The sequence below is a fragment of the Leuresthes tenuis genome, unplaced genomic scaffold (genome assembly GCF_036924035.1).
Source record: "Leuresthes tenuis unplaced genomic scaffold, fLeuTen1.0.hap1 SCAF_2, whole genome shotgun sequence".
NCBI classification, from domain to species: Eukaryota; Metazoa; Chordata; class Actinopteri; order Atheriniformes; family Atherinopsidae; genus Leuresthes; species Leuresthes tenuis.
In genome coordinates, this window is record NW_027325356.1 from 16169542 (window position 1) to 16186528 (window position 16987).

Below are 16987 nucleotides of genomic sequence, written 5' to 3' on the forward strand. Positions count from 1 at the left end.
GTTAAACCAATAATCATTTTGAGATTGAGGAAGGGGAGATCAGAACAAATACCATGGAACATTATTCTAAAAGAGTGATTACTCCCATTAGTCTGTAAAAAGTTATTGATTAGCATTTTGTCCACATCATCATTCAAAAGCAGTTGGGGGGGCATATAAGGAATGTACACATTTTTAACAGCTCAGTACCTTTATTTACCTTCTCCTACCAATGAGGAAGGAGCTGTACCACTGATTGAGATAGGGATACAGAACAAATATATAATTTGCACAACAACAGTGCCCTCTCTGATACACACACTAGCTAGCTTATACCGAGTGAGGAAACTCACATACAGCAAACATTACATCTTCATATTCTGTATAAAGTACCCCACAGACCCAGTTATTTACAGACACAAAAAAACGACATGTAAGCATACAAATTACGCGCACAAGCACATGCATCAGAGACCCGTAAAGTGAAAGCCATGAACACAGCTTCTATGTTTAGCAGTATGAATGGGTGGATAATTAATGTTTAATTGTTGGAGTCGTGAGGTTGAACGAACATTTAAACTGCTATTAATTTCTCCTCAGGTTCTGAGACAATGAGAGGGAGGAGTGGGACCATTGTGGAGAAGGGCAGGAACAAAAGAGAAATACCAATTTAAACATGACACATAGATTATGATTGATTAGCATTCCTTAAAAAGCAGCATGACTTCAGTAAACATGGACATTTGAGAGATGGACCCAGAAATCAGCCGAAATACTTAACTTAATCGGAGCTAGTGAACAGTGCATTTATACCACTCTCTTCTGCCTCTGTACCTTCGGGGCCTTAATTAGTCTGTGAATAGCAGCCTGATTCATGCACACCAACACACAGCAATCAACGATCTACACCTCAGAAAACTGCCAAATTGAATTTGAATCAGAGGGTACAGGCCAAACTGGAGACTCCCTGCAGAGCAGCTTTAAGCTCCTGATTTTTCTAACTTTAGTTAAAGGTATGTATGAACTTATTTCTACCTGTATGTTGTCTGCAGTGGCTTCAAACACAGCATTCAGCCTGGTTCAATCTCATCTCACCTGCACATCTCATCTAAATTTCTAAACAGAAACAAATGCATGCGAACAAGAGAATGTATGTCCTGCAACATGTGGTAAACTGATTCAATTATACTGCCTGCTTCTCTTCTTTTTGTTTTTACTTCTCTTACAAGTCCAGACTGAAACTCTGAATTGAAAGTGTGACCATGGCAATATGAGTAAACATCCTGAAGCAAATAAGATGTGTTAGATTACAGTGAATAACTGTGATGATAAACTGCTCTCTGTTCACTGGGAGCTGGTTTACAGCACCAAATCTGGTTAAACATTGCATGAAGTCTCATGCTGCAGTATGAACACTGAGGTTACTTTGTTTTAACTGGAAAGTACAATGAAGCATTTTGCATATATTAATAACTGCACAATTAAGCACCAGCCAGTATTAGAAAGTAATTATGGTGACCTGACATCCACACTAAACATCACAAGAGTGATGATGGATGTATCCTGATATGTGTTTTACATCAATGATCATATCCAATTCGTTTCACTTTTCAGTCCAGAATTTTCAATCAATGTTTTCTCTTTGTAAAAGTCACTCTATGATGAACTTTTCACAATCTCATGACAAGCAGAAGGAGCACCTAAAGCAATTGAAAGCATCACAAGTTGGGTTGCATGAGGCGAAGAGGAAGAAGGCACTCACAGAAGGATGCCAGACACGACACAGTTCATGATGAGAAGGAGGAAAACCTAAAGCATTGCAGAGCACGGTCAAATATACATATATGTATGTATATATTTTTGTGTGTACGTGTGTAGTAAAAATACAAAACATGGAAATAGGGCCTAAACCTCGAAAAAGAGATAAATGCAAATAACATAACAGATCTAAGACTAACATAACTAAACCAGTGGATGTTAAGATACCATCCAAATCTCCAAACCCTAAAAGAGGTGCCAGAGATGCCAATATCATGCCAGTCTGTTATCTACATGGACAACACTAAAAAGGTTTCATGTCAGAGCCTCTCTGTTTGGGTCTTAATGATGAACTTTCAAACTTCCTTTGTAATGGTTTCTGATATTACTTGTGCGGGGAGAGCATTAAAAATCAACTTATTTTCTTCTGGCAATGCATCTAATCCAACAGAGGATTTATCTGTGTCCCCAGATTGGAGAGCACCTCCCCTACTCTGAACCTCCACCCCTCACCCCACGCCTCTCTCTCTCTCTCCGTAATATTCCACCGCTCCAGCGGTGCGCTCAAAAGCCTGAGCGCTGACTGCGCGCAGTGGATGCCGGAGAGCTGAACAGTAGAGGGTCTGAAAGAGGGAGAGAACAGATAAAACTTTGCTGTGGCACGTGGAGACATAAAACTAACCTGCAGCCGCAAGGTTAGTGTCCGTTTAGTGGTAAAAGTTGAGAGGAAAAGCACAGGGAAGACGGAGCTCCAGTCCGTCACCCAGCCTCAGCACCGCCAGGAGGAGACAAGAGGAGGAGGAAAGATTCCCCTAAACGCAGTGAGAGCCTTGGATGAGGAGAACAGGAGAGCGGAGGGCATCGGATAGCTGGCAACAACGAGTAAGTGCAGAATCTTTTAAGTAAGGACAGCGGTCTGGGACATTATTTATAGACCTTATCTCGACACTACATCTTAACCCGATCCAGTTTTTGAGTATCAGGTGCATTCATATGCAGGCAGGTGGCTGCACACAGAGTTCTGAAGATACTTAACATGTAATCAAGATGCTTATCCAAGACTTGCTCCTCTCGTTCTGACTCTCTGCGATACAACTGGCGTTTAATAACATTTTTGAGTCCTTTTTTCTTTGAAAAGCAAATGTTTAAATGATAAAAGGGCTCATACATTTCCCATTGATTCGACTATTCTTCAAGTTAGGCGTTTTGTGGACAGATGAGTGTTTCTGAGGTTATGCTTATAAAAACCTTGATATTTTCAACTGAAGTCAGTTTGAATGTGTTCCCTGTGCTCTGTTGAGCTTAACTATTTTCTCATTCACTGTAAAAATCACCTCTGTCTACATTATTCTTCTCTTCATTGGTGAATGTCATCCTGTCTTTTGATCCTCCCACATTTTGTCAAACTTTCTGCAGCTCTATCACACTCAGTTCATCCATTTCATACAAAAACACTCTTCTGTTGCAAGATTATGCAAAATGTCAAAAGTACCTTACAGTATTTCTATTTTACATTTGTAATCACATCGATGAGGTATCTGTCATTCATGTATATTCAAATTTGTGATTTTAAGATTACTGAAAAATGATACAATACAAATATATTAGTGTTTTTTATCTGTGTAGTCCAGCACTGATAAATGGTGACTATCTGTCGCTTCTCATTGCATTTATTTTAGCTTGGTTTGACTTTTTCTTGCAAGATTGAAGCAATAAAGGAAAAATTTACTGAAACATGCTGCTGCTCTTTCTTCTTTTTTTCAGTAGACTTTTCAAATTTTTTCTCGATTTGTGATATCCACAATAAAGTGGACACCTGAGTTGCAGTTAAGTTGTTCAATTGTCACACTGGTTCAACAATAACGGGATCATGTAAGAGAACATACATGTATTGTACACCAAAGTGTTCCTAACCTATACATTTGAGGCTTGCTTCATGTGTTGATGATTTATTTGAAAGGATTTCTAAGTTAATCAGCTGAATGTGTTGATCAGAGCAACATCTGAGCATAGTCAGGCAATGAGAAAGTTCATGAGGGTGAAAACATTCAGTATAATTTTCTCCTTTCCCTCACAGTGGCAGCTCCAGACTTATTGGACCCTAAATCCGCCACTCACAACACTAAGCCCCGCCTCTCCTTCTCCACAAAGCCAATCACACTGACTCCTCGAGAGGAAAGTGAGGTGAGAGGAAAAAAGTAAACCAAGGCCATTGAAGTGATTTTTAAAGAATGCCTCAAGAGTTCTGTTAGATATGCTTGTGGACACGTCCCGTATGTATTCGCATTGATTGAACAGCTAAAGTGTTGCAGGTGGTTGCCACGGTGATGAAATGGAAGACGGTGACAGCCATCTTTCTTTTGGTGGTTCTGTACCTGGTGATGGGAGCTGCAGTCTTCAGATCTCTGGAGCAGCCTCATGAGAGGTAGGCTGATTAAAAGCACCTGTCTTTATGCATTCACCTTTATACATTCAGCCATCATCCCCCTGTCAGAATGTGTGCAGTAAATGACTCCATGCAAACTAAAAACTGCCTGTCTACAAAGTGCAGTGTGGTTGCATTAATGCTGTGACACTGTGCAGATCTCTTATTCACACTTAGATGCATTGGATAGACTCTTTCTCATCAGTTCTGTGTCTTTTTTTTAAAGTTGTAGTGTAACATGTAGAGCAACCCATTGGCAAAAATTCCATATAACCTTAAATAGTGGTGAATTGCATGTAATCATTATCATAGAACAGTTTTTATATCTGCAGATGATGTCGGATCTCCTTCTTGCAATTCATCTTTTTGCACCTCAGTGTTAACACTTTAACTGAGGACAAATTAAACTAACTCTCACTCCAGAGTCAGCGTTTCATGTTTTTACACTTCAGCAGATGAGTCTATCACCTGTAAAACAATTTTCAAACACTTCAATTGAGCAATTGTCAATATCAGAAACTTTTCTGTATAGTTATTAGGCTCTGACAACAGATATCTCTTTATCCATTTTTATCCCAAATCTGAAATAGGAAGGATACACACTGCTTTTGAAAGACGAAGACATGACTCTGTTTCTCTCTTTTAGTGCCCAGCGTTTGGCTATCCTGTCCCAGAAGCTGGAGTTTTTGTCAAGACACTCTTGTGTCAACCAGAGCCAGCTGGAGGAACTGGTTATGGTGAGACTGATCTCATATTTCAACTATAGCCTACAGCTGTGCATATCCTGAGTAAATGTAAGTATCAGCCTGGGAAACATACCTTCATACCTTAATGACAGAACAGAACAAGTCACTGTCCAATGCCACCCAAAAGAGTATAAGCACTAGTGTGAGCCATCACAAAGCTGCATTAGATGACAGCTTTGTTGAAGGCGTGATTTGAGGTTTTTTGACACATTCTGGATAATTTATTCCTGCTGTTTGAATGTTTTTTTTCAAATTGATTGTGTTATGTTTGCAGAGTGATTAGTTTTAGGCAGTTAAGCTACTTGGATTTGATAAAAGATGATAACTTGGGTCATAAAAAGATCCTTTCACAAAGTTACCAACAATTTAAAAGACAAATGTAGGCCATGTAAAACAAGCTTAAGCTCCAAATTACACTGATTTGCAGAGATGCAAGTCCTACCAAGAGTGACCGCAACAGTTTTTTCAAATCTCTGGACATTTTCCATGAACTTTTCCACATAACCATTTGAGGTCTCCTACTTAAACACTGAACACCAGACCAGTATTGTCATTTTTCTGTGGGCTAGATTCTTATTTGAGTCCAAACCTTTGAATTGGTCCATTCCACTGAGTTAACTAATTCGTTTGGAATAGTGACGTGAAAAACATTTGCTTCTTTACTGAAAATGCAGTCAATTCAGTGAGTGCCACAGGATGAAAACTATCAGCACCACTAGTGAAACTAATTGTTTTTGGGCTGTTGCCAAGTGTTGTGAGTAGGGAACACTTAATCCCTTCCACTGTAGGAATTCCAGCTGTAGCAGCTCAGACCTTTCTCCTCAGGACCCTCTCATACAGCTATCATTACGTCTGTCTGGTTGGATGATCTCAGTAATTATCCTCAGAGAATACTTACCATAACTGGGACATTAGGAGGGCGCAGGTCTGAGGTGAAATTATTCTAAATATAGCATGCACTTAACCCATTGAGGCCTGATGCAGCATAGCAATGCTTTTACCTTTCAAGCCTGGTGCAATGTTAGAATCAAATTAACAATGTAAGAACAAAGACGCACAATGAAATGATCTAAAAAAATTAGTGAAAAATGGAAAAATTTTAAGAATGAACAAAAAAGCTGAAGTTTTAATATCTCAAATGTTTTTTTATTTCAGGTTCCTGATCTTTCAGAGGCTGTGAAATTAAAGGTTTAGTGAACAGGTTTGAGTTTTCCTGAAAATTCTAAGTTTTTAGTGGGTCTTCTTAAAATAAGTCTCAGTTTGTAGTGGGTTTAACTGATACTGACACAGTCCAATAAAATGGTCATGTGATCAAAGTAATTAATGAACGCTGATCATGCTGTTAGACAGCCCTGACTGACAGCATCAAAACCACAAAACTCTTTTGATTAACACAAACAATCCCATTACCACACAAAACAAACTTGGTCCACTTTTGTAAAAACAACACACAACAACATGAAGAAATCAAGCAGCTGTGGGAGTGCTATGACAAGAGTGTATTGTGAGAATTGTTGTTTTTAATCAAAGGAGTGTGATGTTGTGCAGTAGTCCCCTGCTTCATGAAAGTTTAGAGTAGACCATCGAATATGAGTTAAGAAAACGTGTAACATTTGAGGAAACCCTACAAGTCATGCTCAAATTTCGAAAGAGGTCTTTAGTTTGACTTCTCTAATCACAGAGCAAAGAGATGGCAATTCTGTTTGCTATCAGTACACTGGAGTCAGAGTCTTCAGCACCATGGACAGCTCCTCAGCTTTACAGGCTTGAACGAAAAAAGAGCAGCTGAGCCACTAAAGGTTGTTTCTATTGTTTGTTACAGCACCGTTATTCATGCTGTTCACAGTTCTAAAAAACATTCTGCTTAACAGCTCCAGTTTTATGCTGCGTTCACAGACAGCACAAGCTTCATATCCAGTATTTCTTTTATTCATTACAGAGGCAGACGAAAAGCTCACAGTCCTGCTCCTCGACAAGAAACAAATGACCCGCATTATCTATAGCATGAGAAAGTCACACAACTAATGGTTTTCAAACTGAATATGAAAATGTCTCATGGTAACTTTTCTCTTTCCCTGTTCAGCAAGTTGTGGCGGCTATCCGTTCAGGGGTGAACCCAGCAGGAACACTGACCAACCACAGCAGCCTGTGGGACCTGAGTTCTGCTTTCTTCTTTGCTGGGACTGTCATCACAACCATTGGTAGGAAACACGCACATAATAAGAATATATGTTTTGAATGAGACTATGCTGTAGTTATGCATATGTCAATGAAGGATTCGTGCTTTTCCCAGTCCTTAGTATGTATTACCACAGGAATTCCACTAATCTTTTCAATAAAGTGAAATAGTTGTGGTTACATTCATGTGGACAACCCTCTGAATGTGGCTTTTCAGTTATATGACGGTGACCTGCTGCTGTGGAAAGTGCAGTTTCTGTAGTCATTGATCCTACAGCTGGTTCCTGGATATAATCAAACTAGCACACTTACCAATCACTTACACTTTCTTTGTGCGTGTATCTGTGAATCATCATGTCCCTTCTCAGTCTGTCATCAGTGATCAATTTTTCGGTTCCAAAACAGCGACTAAGAGCATTGGTCTGTGCTACAAGCCTTCACCCCTTACAATTACATTGCTGGTGAAACTATGTCATTATGTTGCTCTTGTAACTCCTTTGTTTTCTGTATAAAAGGGATCCCACTTGTATACAATATGTGATGTACAGAGTGTGAAAGAACCACTAAGGCAAAAAAATCAGGGGACAGGGAAAACACTGATGCTCTAGTCTTCATGCAACAGCCTCGATTCAGTGATTCAGATCATTGTTTACACATTTCTCCGTCTCAGTTCCTAACTGTGCTCTCTACAGGTTTTGGGAACATCTCTCCCCACACTGAAGGCGGACGAATATTCTGTATTGTCTATGCTCTGCTGGGGATACCTCTGTTTGGTTTCCTTTTGGCTGGTGTTGGAGATCAGCTCGGCACCATCTTTGGCAAAGGCATCGCCAAAGTGGAGAAAATGTTTGTGGTGAGTCTGGAGTAACACACAAAACACATACATTAACAGGTGGAGAGACAAACAAGTATTTCTCAGGCACAAACAAGAGTAGTCAGAGTAGTTTAAAGACTCGATATATATTAACTACCCAGAATAATTCACATCACATCACATCTCATCTCTATTGGTTTATATTTACAGGAATCATCCAGTCAGAATCAACTATTGAAGCATGCGTTGGAATAACTAAAGCATGCAGTGAGGGTGAGAGCCATTAATGAATCCTCTGTTGCAATATATGTAAGAAAGCCTAAACTACCATTCTGGGTTTGTTGAAGCTTCACTTTGAAATAAGTCTTTCAATGCCCCCCTGGTGACATTAGTAGGAAAATTATTACTATGTGGCCATAGGTAAATGAGACGTCACCTTAAGATCATCAGTAACTTGTGGCCACAAGGTTAATAAGTTAATGATGGTTTGAAAGGATTGGAAAATCCCTGCAGGCTGAGCTACGTTATAGACAGTGACATGATGTATTACCCATTAAAAGTAAGAATAAATAAATTACATTAATTTAAGTAGCTGGGTTGATTTATGATGACTCCAGAGGTCGTACTGAATAAATTAATTGCTTTCATTCTGAATCCCACTCTTGTTAAAATGTTAATGCTTTCTACACGATTCACACTGTAGGTACCCTGCTAATGTATGCAGTTAGAATGTAAACTCAGGTTGATTAGCTTATTTTTACTGGTTATGTTATATTTCTGCTTAAAGACAGTGTGTCCAAGATGAGGCAGAAACTGAGGAACTCATTTGTGTAACAACAAGCCGGAAGATCTAAGAAATATAAAAAAAACTAACCCAACTTTTTTCAAAGTTTACATACTTTACTAATTAGCATTGTGGTTATCAATGACTGGAAACAAAATCTGAATACAGAGGGAATGATTTGCTTCTTTTGCTGCTCCCAGGGCTGAGGGCAGAGGACAAAAGTTCATTGTGTGTTTGCAAAGGCGCACATTATTGGACTGTGCAGATTGTGTAGGACAGCAGTGTTACCCACAGCTTATGTCATTTCAACTATACAGCATCCGAGAGACCAAACAATGAAATAATGCTATTATTGCTCACATTGTTCTGCACTTTTAACTTTTAGCATCAAAAACAGTTTTCTCTACAAAGGGATGCTTTGTGGTTGTCAGCTGGTCATTCATCATAAAAACAAATGTTTAACTGTTTTGAGATGGAGTGAACTCCATTAGTTGAGGCCTCTTTTTGATGCAATTCATATTGACTTTTCATTTAGACATCTATCTTTATATATATATCTAAAAAAAACTAAGAAATAATGTTATAAGTCATGGTTATGTTTAATCGGTATCTATTGTGTGTACTTTTTCTCTTTTTGGGAAATTAATTTCTTTTAGAATATACTTAGTAAAATGTTGTTTGCAACTGTAACTGTAAGAGCAAATAAATAAGAGCAAATACATTACATAAATAAGAGCAAATACACTTGATTTTTGGTGAAAAGACTGACAGATTAACTCTAAACAAATTATCCAAAAAGACTACAATCTCTATTAATACATTGTGAACTGTCACAAAATCCTGTAACATGTTAGAATATGCAGAATTTTAACATTAATTCTTTAATTTTCAGTATCAGGTTTTGACAGTACCAACACATTGTGATGCCCTCCAACTGGTGATAAAATGGACGCCATGTAGTTGGCTTACAGGCAACAGTCGTTTCAGTGGTCAGTTTAGTAATGGAGCCTTTGTTTTTCAATCTCCCCTGCAGCACTGGGACATCACTCAGACAAAGATCCGGGTCATATCCACGCTGTTGTTTGTGCTTTTTGGCTGCCTGCTGTTTGTGGCGCTCCCAGCAGCCATCTTTAAACACATCGAGGGCTGGTCTGCGCTGGAGTCCCTCTATTTTGTGGTCATCACCTTGACTACTATTGGATTTGGGGACTTTGTGGCAGGTGAATTCAACACAGAAACACTTGTTAAATCTCTGTGTTTTCTGCATCATGCTGACATGTCACATAACTATCGCCACATGTCTAGGTGGGTCAGAAATAGAGTACCTGGACTACTATAAGCCAGTGGTATGGTTTTGGATTCTGGTGGGGCTGGCTTACTTTGCTGCTATTCTCAGCATGATAGGAGACTGGCTCAGAGTCATTTCCAAGCGGACAAAAGAAGAGGTACGAGACAGCGGGTTTTTGTCTGCTGATTAATTCACTGGCTTTGTCTTGTTTCTTTTGCATCTTGTTGCTGTCACTTTTGTTTCATTTTGCTTTATGCATACCACATCACCTCTTTCATCCTCTGACTTTTTCTACTTGTGTCTCTCCGTTTTTCTGCAGTGACACACAAATAACAAGAGCTTCTCAGTTATGGCCATATCCCCACATCAACTTTTGCCCTCTGTTTAACTTAATTTCAGTGACACAACTGTTTTCTAATCCAATCGACCCTCGATCCAAACACATAACCACGGACAATATCATGAACATCTCCAGCGGGAGGGAGAGACCATTTAGGAAATGTGTGATGAGGTTTATATTGTGAGATGAATATAGAACTGTTTCTATTCTAAATATAGCAAGTTAAGGAAATACATTCAGTTTCTATAGAGAAACATCTGGAAGATATCAAAACCTCATTTAAAAAAACCCTTACGTCCCCCTTCAGAAAAATAGAGCTGTCGCCATTTGATAATTGGATTTCACCAGTGAGCATGGATTTTGAGTTACATTTCAGCTGGGTCTTAACTGAAAAACATACTCTTGAGTGTTGGGTAAGAGCATGATGACATGACACAGGGTCTCCATTAGTTCAACATAATTAGCCAAATGATAAGGCTGAGGTGATGTGTGATCATCTGTGTGTGTGCGTGTGCGTGTTTACTCATGCACCCATGGGTTCTCATGCTGAAGTCCTGCTGTGATACATTACATTCTCCCCAGCTCGTAAACATGTTTGTGTTATTATTGTCAGTCACTGTGATATAGATAGAAACAAGGACATCAACAGAGTGGTGCACAAACTTTTTTATTTTTGCCTAAAGATACTCGAGGAGGGTTCTGAGGCTGCTGAGACCTTAGAACGAAGCTGAAGCATTTCTAAAGAAACATCCTAGTTAAACAATTTGAAATGCATTAAATTGAAATAATCTTGAATGCAAACAGCAGCAACCGCTGGATGCTTTCACATGTTCATCAATAGAAACCAAACAAGCAGCAAAACTGCAAAAATTGGTAAAGTATGAAACTGTGTTTTCCTGCATTGTTTATAGTTTCTGTACACGGTGGTACAATGTGGCCAGATCACTGAGTGAATCAGATAAAAAGTTAGGGGTCTGCTTGCTTTCTGCAGCATTATGCTTATTTTCACCAGTGCTATAAAGTTACATATTATGACTATTTTGGGTATTGTAAGATGAGTCCCGTTGAATGCATGAATACTGTGAACAGCCCTGTTTAGATGCAGATGCTTTGTTTTAATGCAGTTGAGTTGACTTCCTGGTCAGTTACATTGTCACTCTCCTCTTTACTTACGCTCTGTTTCTCTTCTTATCGTTTCAAGATTAAACACAAAATACACCAGTACACTGTTGGAACATTAAGAGATCAGCTGTATTCTTTTGGATTAATAATGATCTGTTTTGTCTTTCCAAGGGAAACTCAGTTGAGTGCAATGATTAGTAAAGCTATACTCCGGACACACATTTTTCCACCCAACATTAATGTCACAGATTAGTGATAGAAAAAGAAAAAACCATCATTGTTCTTGGCCTTTCAAAAATGTTCAGTCATCAGTGAAGCCTCACTTATTTATAACACCCACAAGCCTTCCACCCATGAAGTCTGTCCATTTCTTAATTGATTCATCATCAACTGAAGCACCAACCACAGCTGAATCATATTCAAAGAGGTGTATTCTTTTACCTAAAATTTTTGTTTAAGAAGAGTTCACATGTTTTGAGCGGAGGTCATTTTTGAGGCCTTTGCTGACAAGCAAAGCAGTGGAGTTCTTGGATGAATTATGGCCCGTTATTCATCAGAAAGATCATGGAGATTTTGAAAGCTGAAGACTTCTTTCAGACACATCGCTTGTAAAGTGTATCTTCCAAGAGCTAACAGGCTCAGCTAACTCATATTTAAAGACATGCATCCTATACCAGAACCTCTTCTCCATCCAGCTATAGCAAGATTTTTGTCCCAAGACTCAAACACAGGTCTTCATAGAATAGACTTTAGTCCACGTATGAGGGTGTATTTATTTCTCAAAAACTACCTCCTGTTACCTCTTGCTTACTTACCAAGCTTTACTTGTCCCAAATAGCTAAGAGAACACAAATTCATACAAAAGTAAAGCTCAGGTATGAAGAAGTTAGACTGATACCTTGTGTCTCTAGTGATCCAGTTCAGGCACATCAATCTGCTCCATCAAATATTACAGTAATTTCATCTGACCATAAAACCTTTATAAAAATTGTACTTATAATAACAATAAAAAAAAGAGTCATGAATATGTGCTCGTGTTACCAACAGCTGAAATTAGATCAATGGCCATGAAGTGTATTCAGAACAGCTACAGTAATTGCAGTCAGACAGGACACATATTATTTTGTTCTGCCTGGTCTGAAGCTTACCTAACTTCACAGACACAGTAGAGATGGAAAAAATGTACTCTGATGTCCTTTAACTCATTTTTATTTAAATCTAGCTCACACTTTGATCAAAACTGTCTAAATCTGTGACCCATAACCAGTGAAACAAAGCGCCATCCATGTGTCTCTCTGCTATCTTCTTACAGCTGCTCTTTGTACCTTTCTGTCCCTGTCTCCTTTCAGGTTGGGGAGATCCGAGCTCACGCTGCGGAGTGGACAGCTAATGTCTCTGCAGAGTTCAAAGAAACCCGCCGTCGTGTCAGTGTCGAGATCTACGATAAGTTCCAGCGTGCTGCATCCATTAAACGCAAACTTTCCTCAGAACTGGGATTCAGCTCAGCACCTGAGCTCACTTTGCCCAAACGCAGTGTGTCCGTCAATTTCAACGACGAACGGGAGAAGAATGAGAGGGAGGCCGGGATGCAAGGCTTGACAACACCAGTGGCCAGAAACGGCTGTTTGCTCATGAACGGGTTGAACCCAGAGATGGGAGAGATCTCAATTATTGAACATTTCAAGTAGAAACAGATTCTTCCAAAGCCTTTCCATTAGTCAATGTTGATGGTATCAGTGTTGAGCTCCGGAAATTAACAGTTTTTCCCAACGAATCAAGCAATAATGACAGAATGATACTTTGTGACCCCAGATAAGTCGTCGTCACTCTTCTACAGGAATGTAAGAAGAGTTATTGCCCTGTTTGGTAACTCTTCAGTGGATTTTTGACAATGGGACTCATTTGTCACTTCACCATCTTCATTCCACCAGCAAAACAAAGAGCCTGAAGAACAAACAGTGACTTAACTGTCTACAAAACTCTCTCTTCAAATTAAATAAAAATGTTAATTGACAGTCGTTAGGAATCAGCCATTAACCTCTAGTAAAGGACAACCAGGAGAGCATTTTAGGTGTACTGTATATGTAGAATATTGCAGTATTAGGGGACCTGATTCTTAAAGTTGGAATACATGTGAAGGTGCTTGTCTTTGTTTGCAGCACACCAGTTTTATATTCTTCTAACCATTTTATATTTTGCTTTTGTTAGTTTTTTTTAACTAAACAATTAACTTTTCAAGTTTCCAGCATTTTCTGTCTTAGTTTGTCAGTCGCGACAGAGACAGATGGGGGATTCATAATGTATGAAGCAGAGATATCAGAAAAGTGTCCTTGATAAGCAGAATGACTGAACTGAGCTCGTATTACTTTTGTTTTTGTAGTTTTTCTACATGAACACAGATTTACAGTTTCAAACCCACACAAGCTGATCTGAAACAGAACACTAGAAAAAAAAGTTCAGCGTCATTATTTGTTTTTCATCTGTCATTTCTTTTGCTGGCTATTATCGTTCCTGATTAATAGAGTAGTTCAGATAGGTGAGGTCAGACTTATTGGGCTAATTTAGTTACCCTTCCACATTATAAAGGAGACCAGTTACGAATCACTGATGCACACCAGTGTGATATTAAAAAGTAGAACATTTGTTTTACATTAATTAATTTAATAATGTATCAATTTGTAAGTTGTTGGTACATTTAGTTCAAATCATTATAGTCGTTGCCAACAACAGCTATAAGCCGTTACTTATTGCAGGAATGTGATGTTTTTCCCATGTTCTGAGAAATTGAACAGTCATTTTTTGATTTCTCTGGGCTGCAGGATGACTTTGGTCATTTTTCAGTCACATCCCTGTTCGTCCTATTTTCATGACGCCCTCAGCCCTTATCCTTACAAGCAGATATTCACATCATGTGAGTCTGTTTGAGGGCTGCACATCCACAGCTCAGTCTCACAGAAAAGTTTTGTTTTTCAAATGTGCCTCTGATCCTTGATATATTTAGAGTACTGAATGTTTCTATAAAAGACGTCAAACCACTGCAGTGCCTCAAACAACTCAAATACCAGTTTAAATGCAAGCGTAACAACGCCTCCATCGTTCTTTTTCTAGGAAAAGATTATTCACATCATCCATTTGTAAATTGATCAGGAAAGGCTCTTTTTTTTCGCCATCACAGAGAATAAAATGTTTTCTTTAATATTGCTACAATAACAAATGATCAGCTGACTCCACTGGTATTAAAAACAAGATATTTGAGATTGTAAGTCTCCATGAATCCCTACTTTAGTTCTCTTGCAGATTTTGGGCGGGATTCATGTCTGAACTTTGACTGATTCAACATAAAATGCTGATGTTCTTCTTTATTAACAATGCCTTGACCAAGTTTCAGATCCCTTGTTGGAACATGCAGTCCTCAACAAAGCCAAGTTTCATTGTGTGCTGCCCAAAGTTTATTGCAATTCTGATCCAGTCCTCAGATTCTTTTGATGGTCTTTACTGACAAATTTGCTCGGCTCCAAAACTTTACATTTCTCCCAGCGTGTTTTTGATGATGTGTATACATTTAAATGTGTCTCAACAAATGAAATTCAGCCATGTCCTGTTGTCTTAACAACTCTTTATTTGTCTCATCAGACCAAATTGAAGCCCAAAAGCTTTCTCATATGTCCAGAGGAGCTTTTGCAGATGCTAAGAGGGTTTTTTGTGTGCCTGCCTTGGAGATGTGGAGTCCCCCTTTAACATAACGTCTCTCTTCGTCTTTTGATAAATGTTCACATCATTTCCAACCAAAGGAAACCTGTAGGTCAAATGGAAATGAACTAAGACTGGTTTAGGTGTGAGTAATCTGAGTCTTTGCTGTACATATCACTGCGGTGCAATCTGATCCCTTTATGTAACCAGTGACAGTTATGGCTTTGAGAAACTAAAATCAGTTCTCTTTACCTGTTCTAAATCCGAAAGGTGGCAAATGAATCCAAGCTTTTATTTTTTGGGTAATAATAGATTTTGTATGACAATGTTTATTGTTTATATCGGTATAAAATGTCCACATGAACCTTTAACTTTGAAATGTTAATTTATGTTAAAAGAAAAAGAAAAACTTTGATTAATTGAGGTTGCAGATCAATGTCTTCACGTCTTTCTTTTCTTTTTTTTAGTCAGTTGTATTGCAAACAGATGAAATCGTCTTTAATTCACTAACAAAATCAGCATCATCTGAGGGAGTTGTTGTTTTACACGTTAAATGCTGAATCCACTGATACATTTTGTTTCACTTTAGTCACTGTTGACAAACCAAAAGCTGCTATGATTCACTCTGATGGCCTTTTCTGAGTACGGATATAATATGTATGAAAGCATTTATTTTCTGGGGGAGAAAACCTTCCTGAATTACAGAAAAAAAAAGTTTTAGAAAAATAAATTATTATCTTTATTTGTCTTTGCCTTTGATAACATTTTTGCATTCTTGGAGGACATCTTGTGTTTAATTGTAAAGTTGAAATCACATATTTACTTCAGACACATAAGTCTTCTTGTTTAAGGGCATGAAACATCCAACTATGTGCTTTTTTTGATTATTTGGATTTGATGAAAGCTCATTTGATGAGTGATTTTGTTTGAAAAGCCTTGTTGATGATGAAGGTAGACGGAGACATTCAAGTGAACATTTATAGATCATGAAAGTTTTGTTGTTGTGAAACAAGATTAGAATCTGTTTTAACACATGCAAGGTGAGGCTTTCATCACATGCACCACTGAAAAAGTTCTTTGTTTTGACAGCCAACATCATGCTAAACAGTCACTTCATAGCTAAACAGTCCATCCAGTCAGAGGGCTTAGATTGTTGTTGTTATGCGGAATTTGTGACACAGTTTAATAATGATTGAAGTTATCGCGTTTAAATGTAAGATTATATACGTATCCATTGGGAAACAAATTAATATTTGATGGCAGATCTATGAAAATATCTTAAACTTAAACGTTGGAATCCCTCAAGTGAATGTAATCACAAATAGTAAAAATAAGTGTGCGGTGCAGCTTGTAGCTGTTCTTTTTTTATAGTCCCAATAACACACTGAATACTGCAGCTAAAAGCCTGATACCAGAAAGAATTACGAAGTCTTCTTCAAGAATCCAGCTCAGTGTCAGTCATTGGATCAGTTCATACTGACTTCTATCTGTTAGAGGTGATTTTTATTTCTATAGATGCACTAGTTTGCTGTTCTCCCTCAGAGCATCACACAGATGACAAGATGCTAAAAATGAATTCTTAACTGCACAAGAGTTTTTATTTTTGTGAGTGAATGGTTCAGTACTAACTCTGAATGGAAGCTGAAGTAGCTTTACACTGTGTCAGTCTGCTGTTGCCTTCTTTGCTATTCAACATACCTTTGTTACAGGACTGTCTTTCCTAGCTGCTCTATGATGAAACTAACTTTTCAATTGTTCATCCCGTGTTACATATTTTCATGCTAATTATGATACCAGCGGTACTTTTCTACTGTTTGTACTGGTAGAGATTCCACACTGATGTGTGACATTGTGATGATAATA

General features: G+C 38.4%; 1 protein-coding gene across 1 annotated transcript; it reads left to right on the top strand.

Annotated features, from left to right (window-relative positions):
* The first annotated feature begins 2360 nt into the window (after nucleotides 1-2360).
* On the top strand, nucleotides 2361-13609 carry kcnk2a (potassium channel, subfamily K, member 2a). Its single transcript, XM_072381232.1, has 9 exons — nucleotides 2361-2619; nucleotides 3815-3921; nucleotides 4050-4162; nucleotides 4809-4899; nucleotides 6992-7109; nucleotides 7779-7939; nucleotides 9718-9904; nucleotides 9990-10129; nucleotides 12784-13609. Coding segments are annotated over exons 1-9 (1257 nt in total). The 5' UTR covers nucleotides 2361-2618; the 3' UTR covers nucleotides 13123-13609.
* Nucleotides 13610-16987: the final 3378 nt, after the last annotated feature.

Coding starts and splice junctions, on each gene's coding strand:
- kcnk2a (XM_072381232.1), top strand. Junction 4,900..6,991: donor AGCTGGAGGAACTGGTTATG/GTGAGACTGATC, acceptor TTCCCTGTTCAG/CAAGTTGTGGCGGCTATCCG. Junction 10,130..12,783: donor CCAAGCGGACAAAAGAAGAG/GTACGAGACAGC, acceptor GTCTCCTTTCAG/GTTGGGGAGATCCGAGCTCA.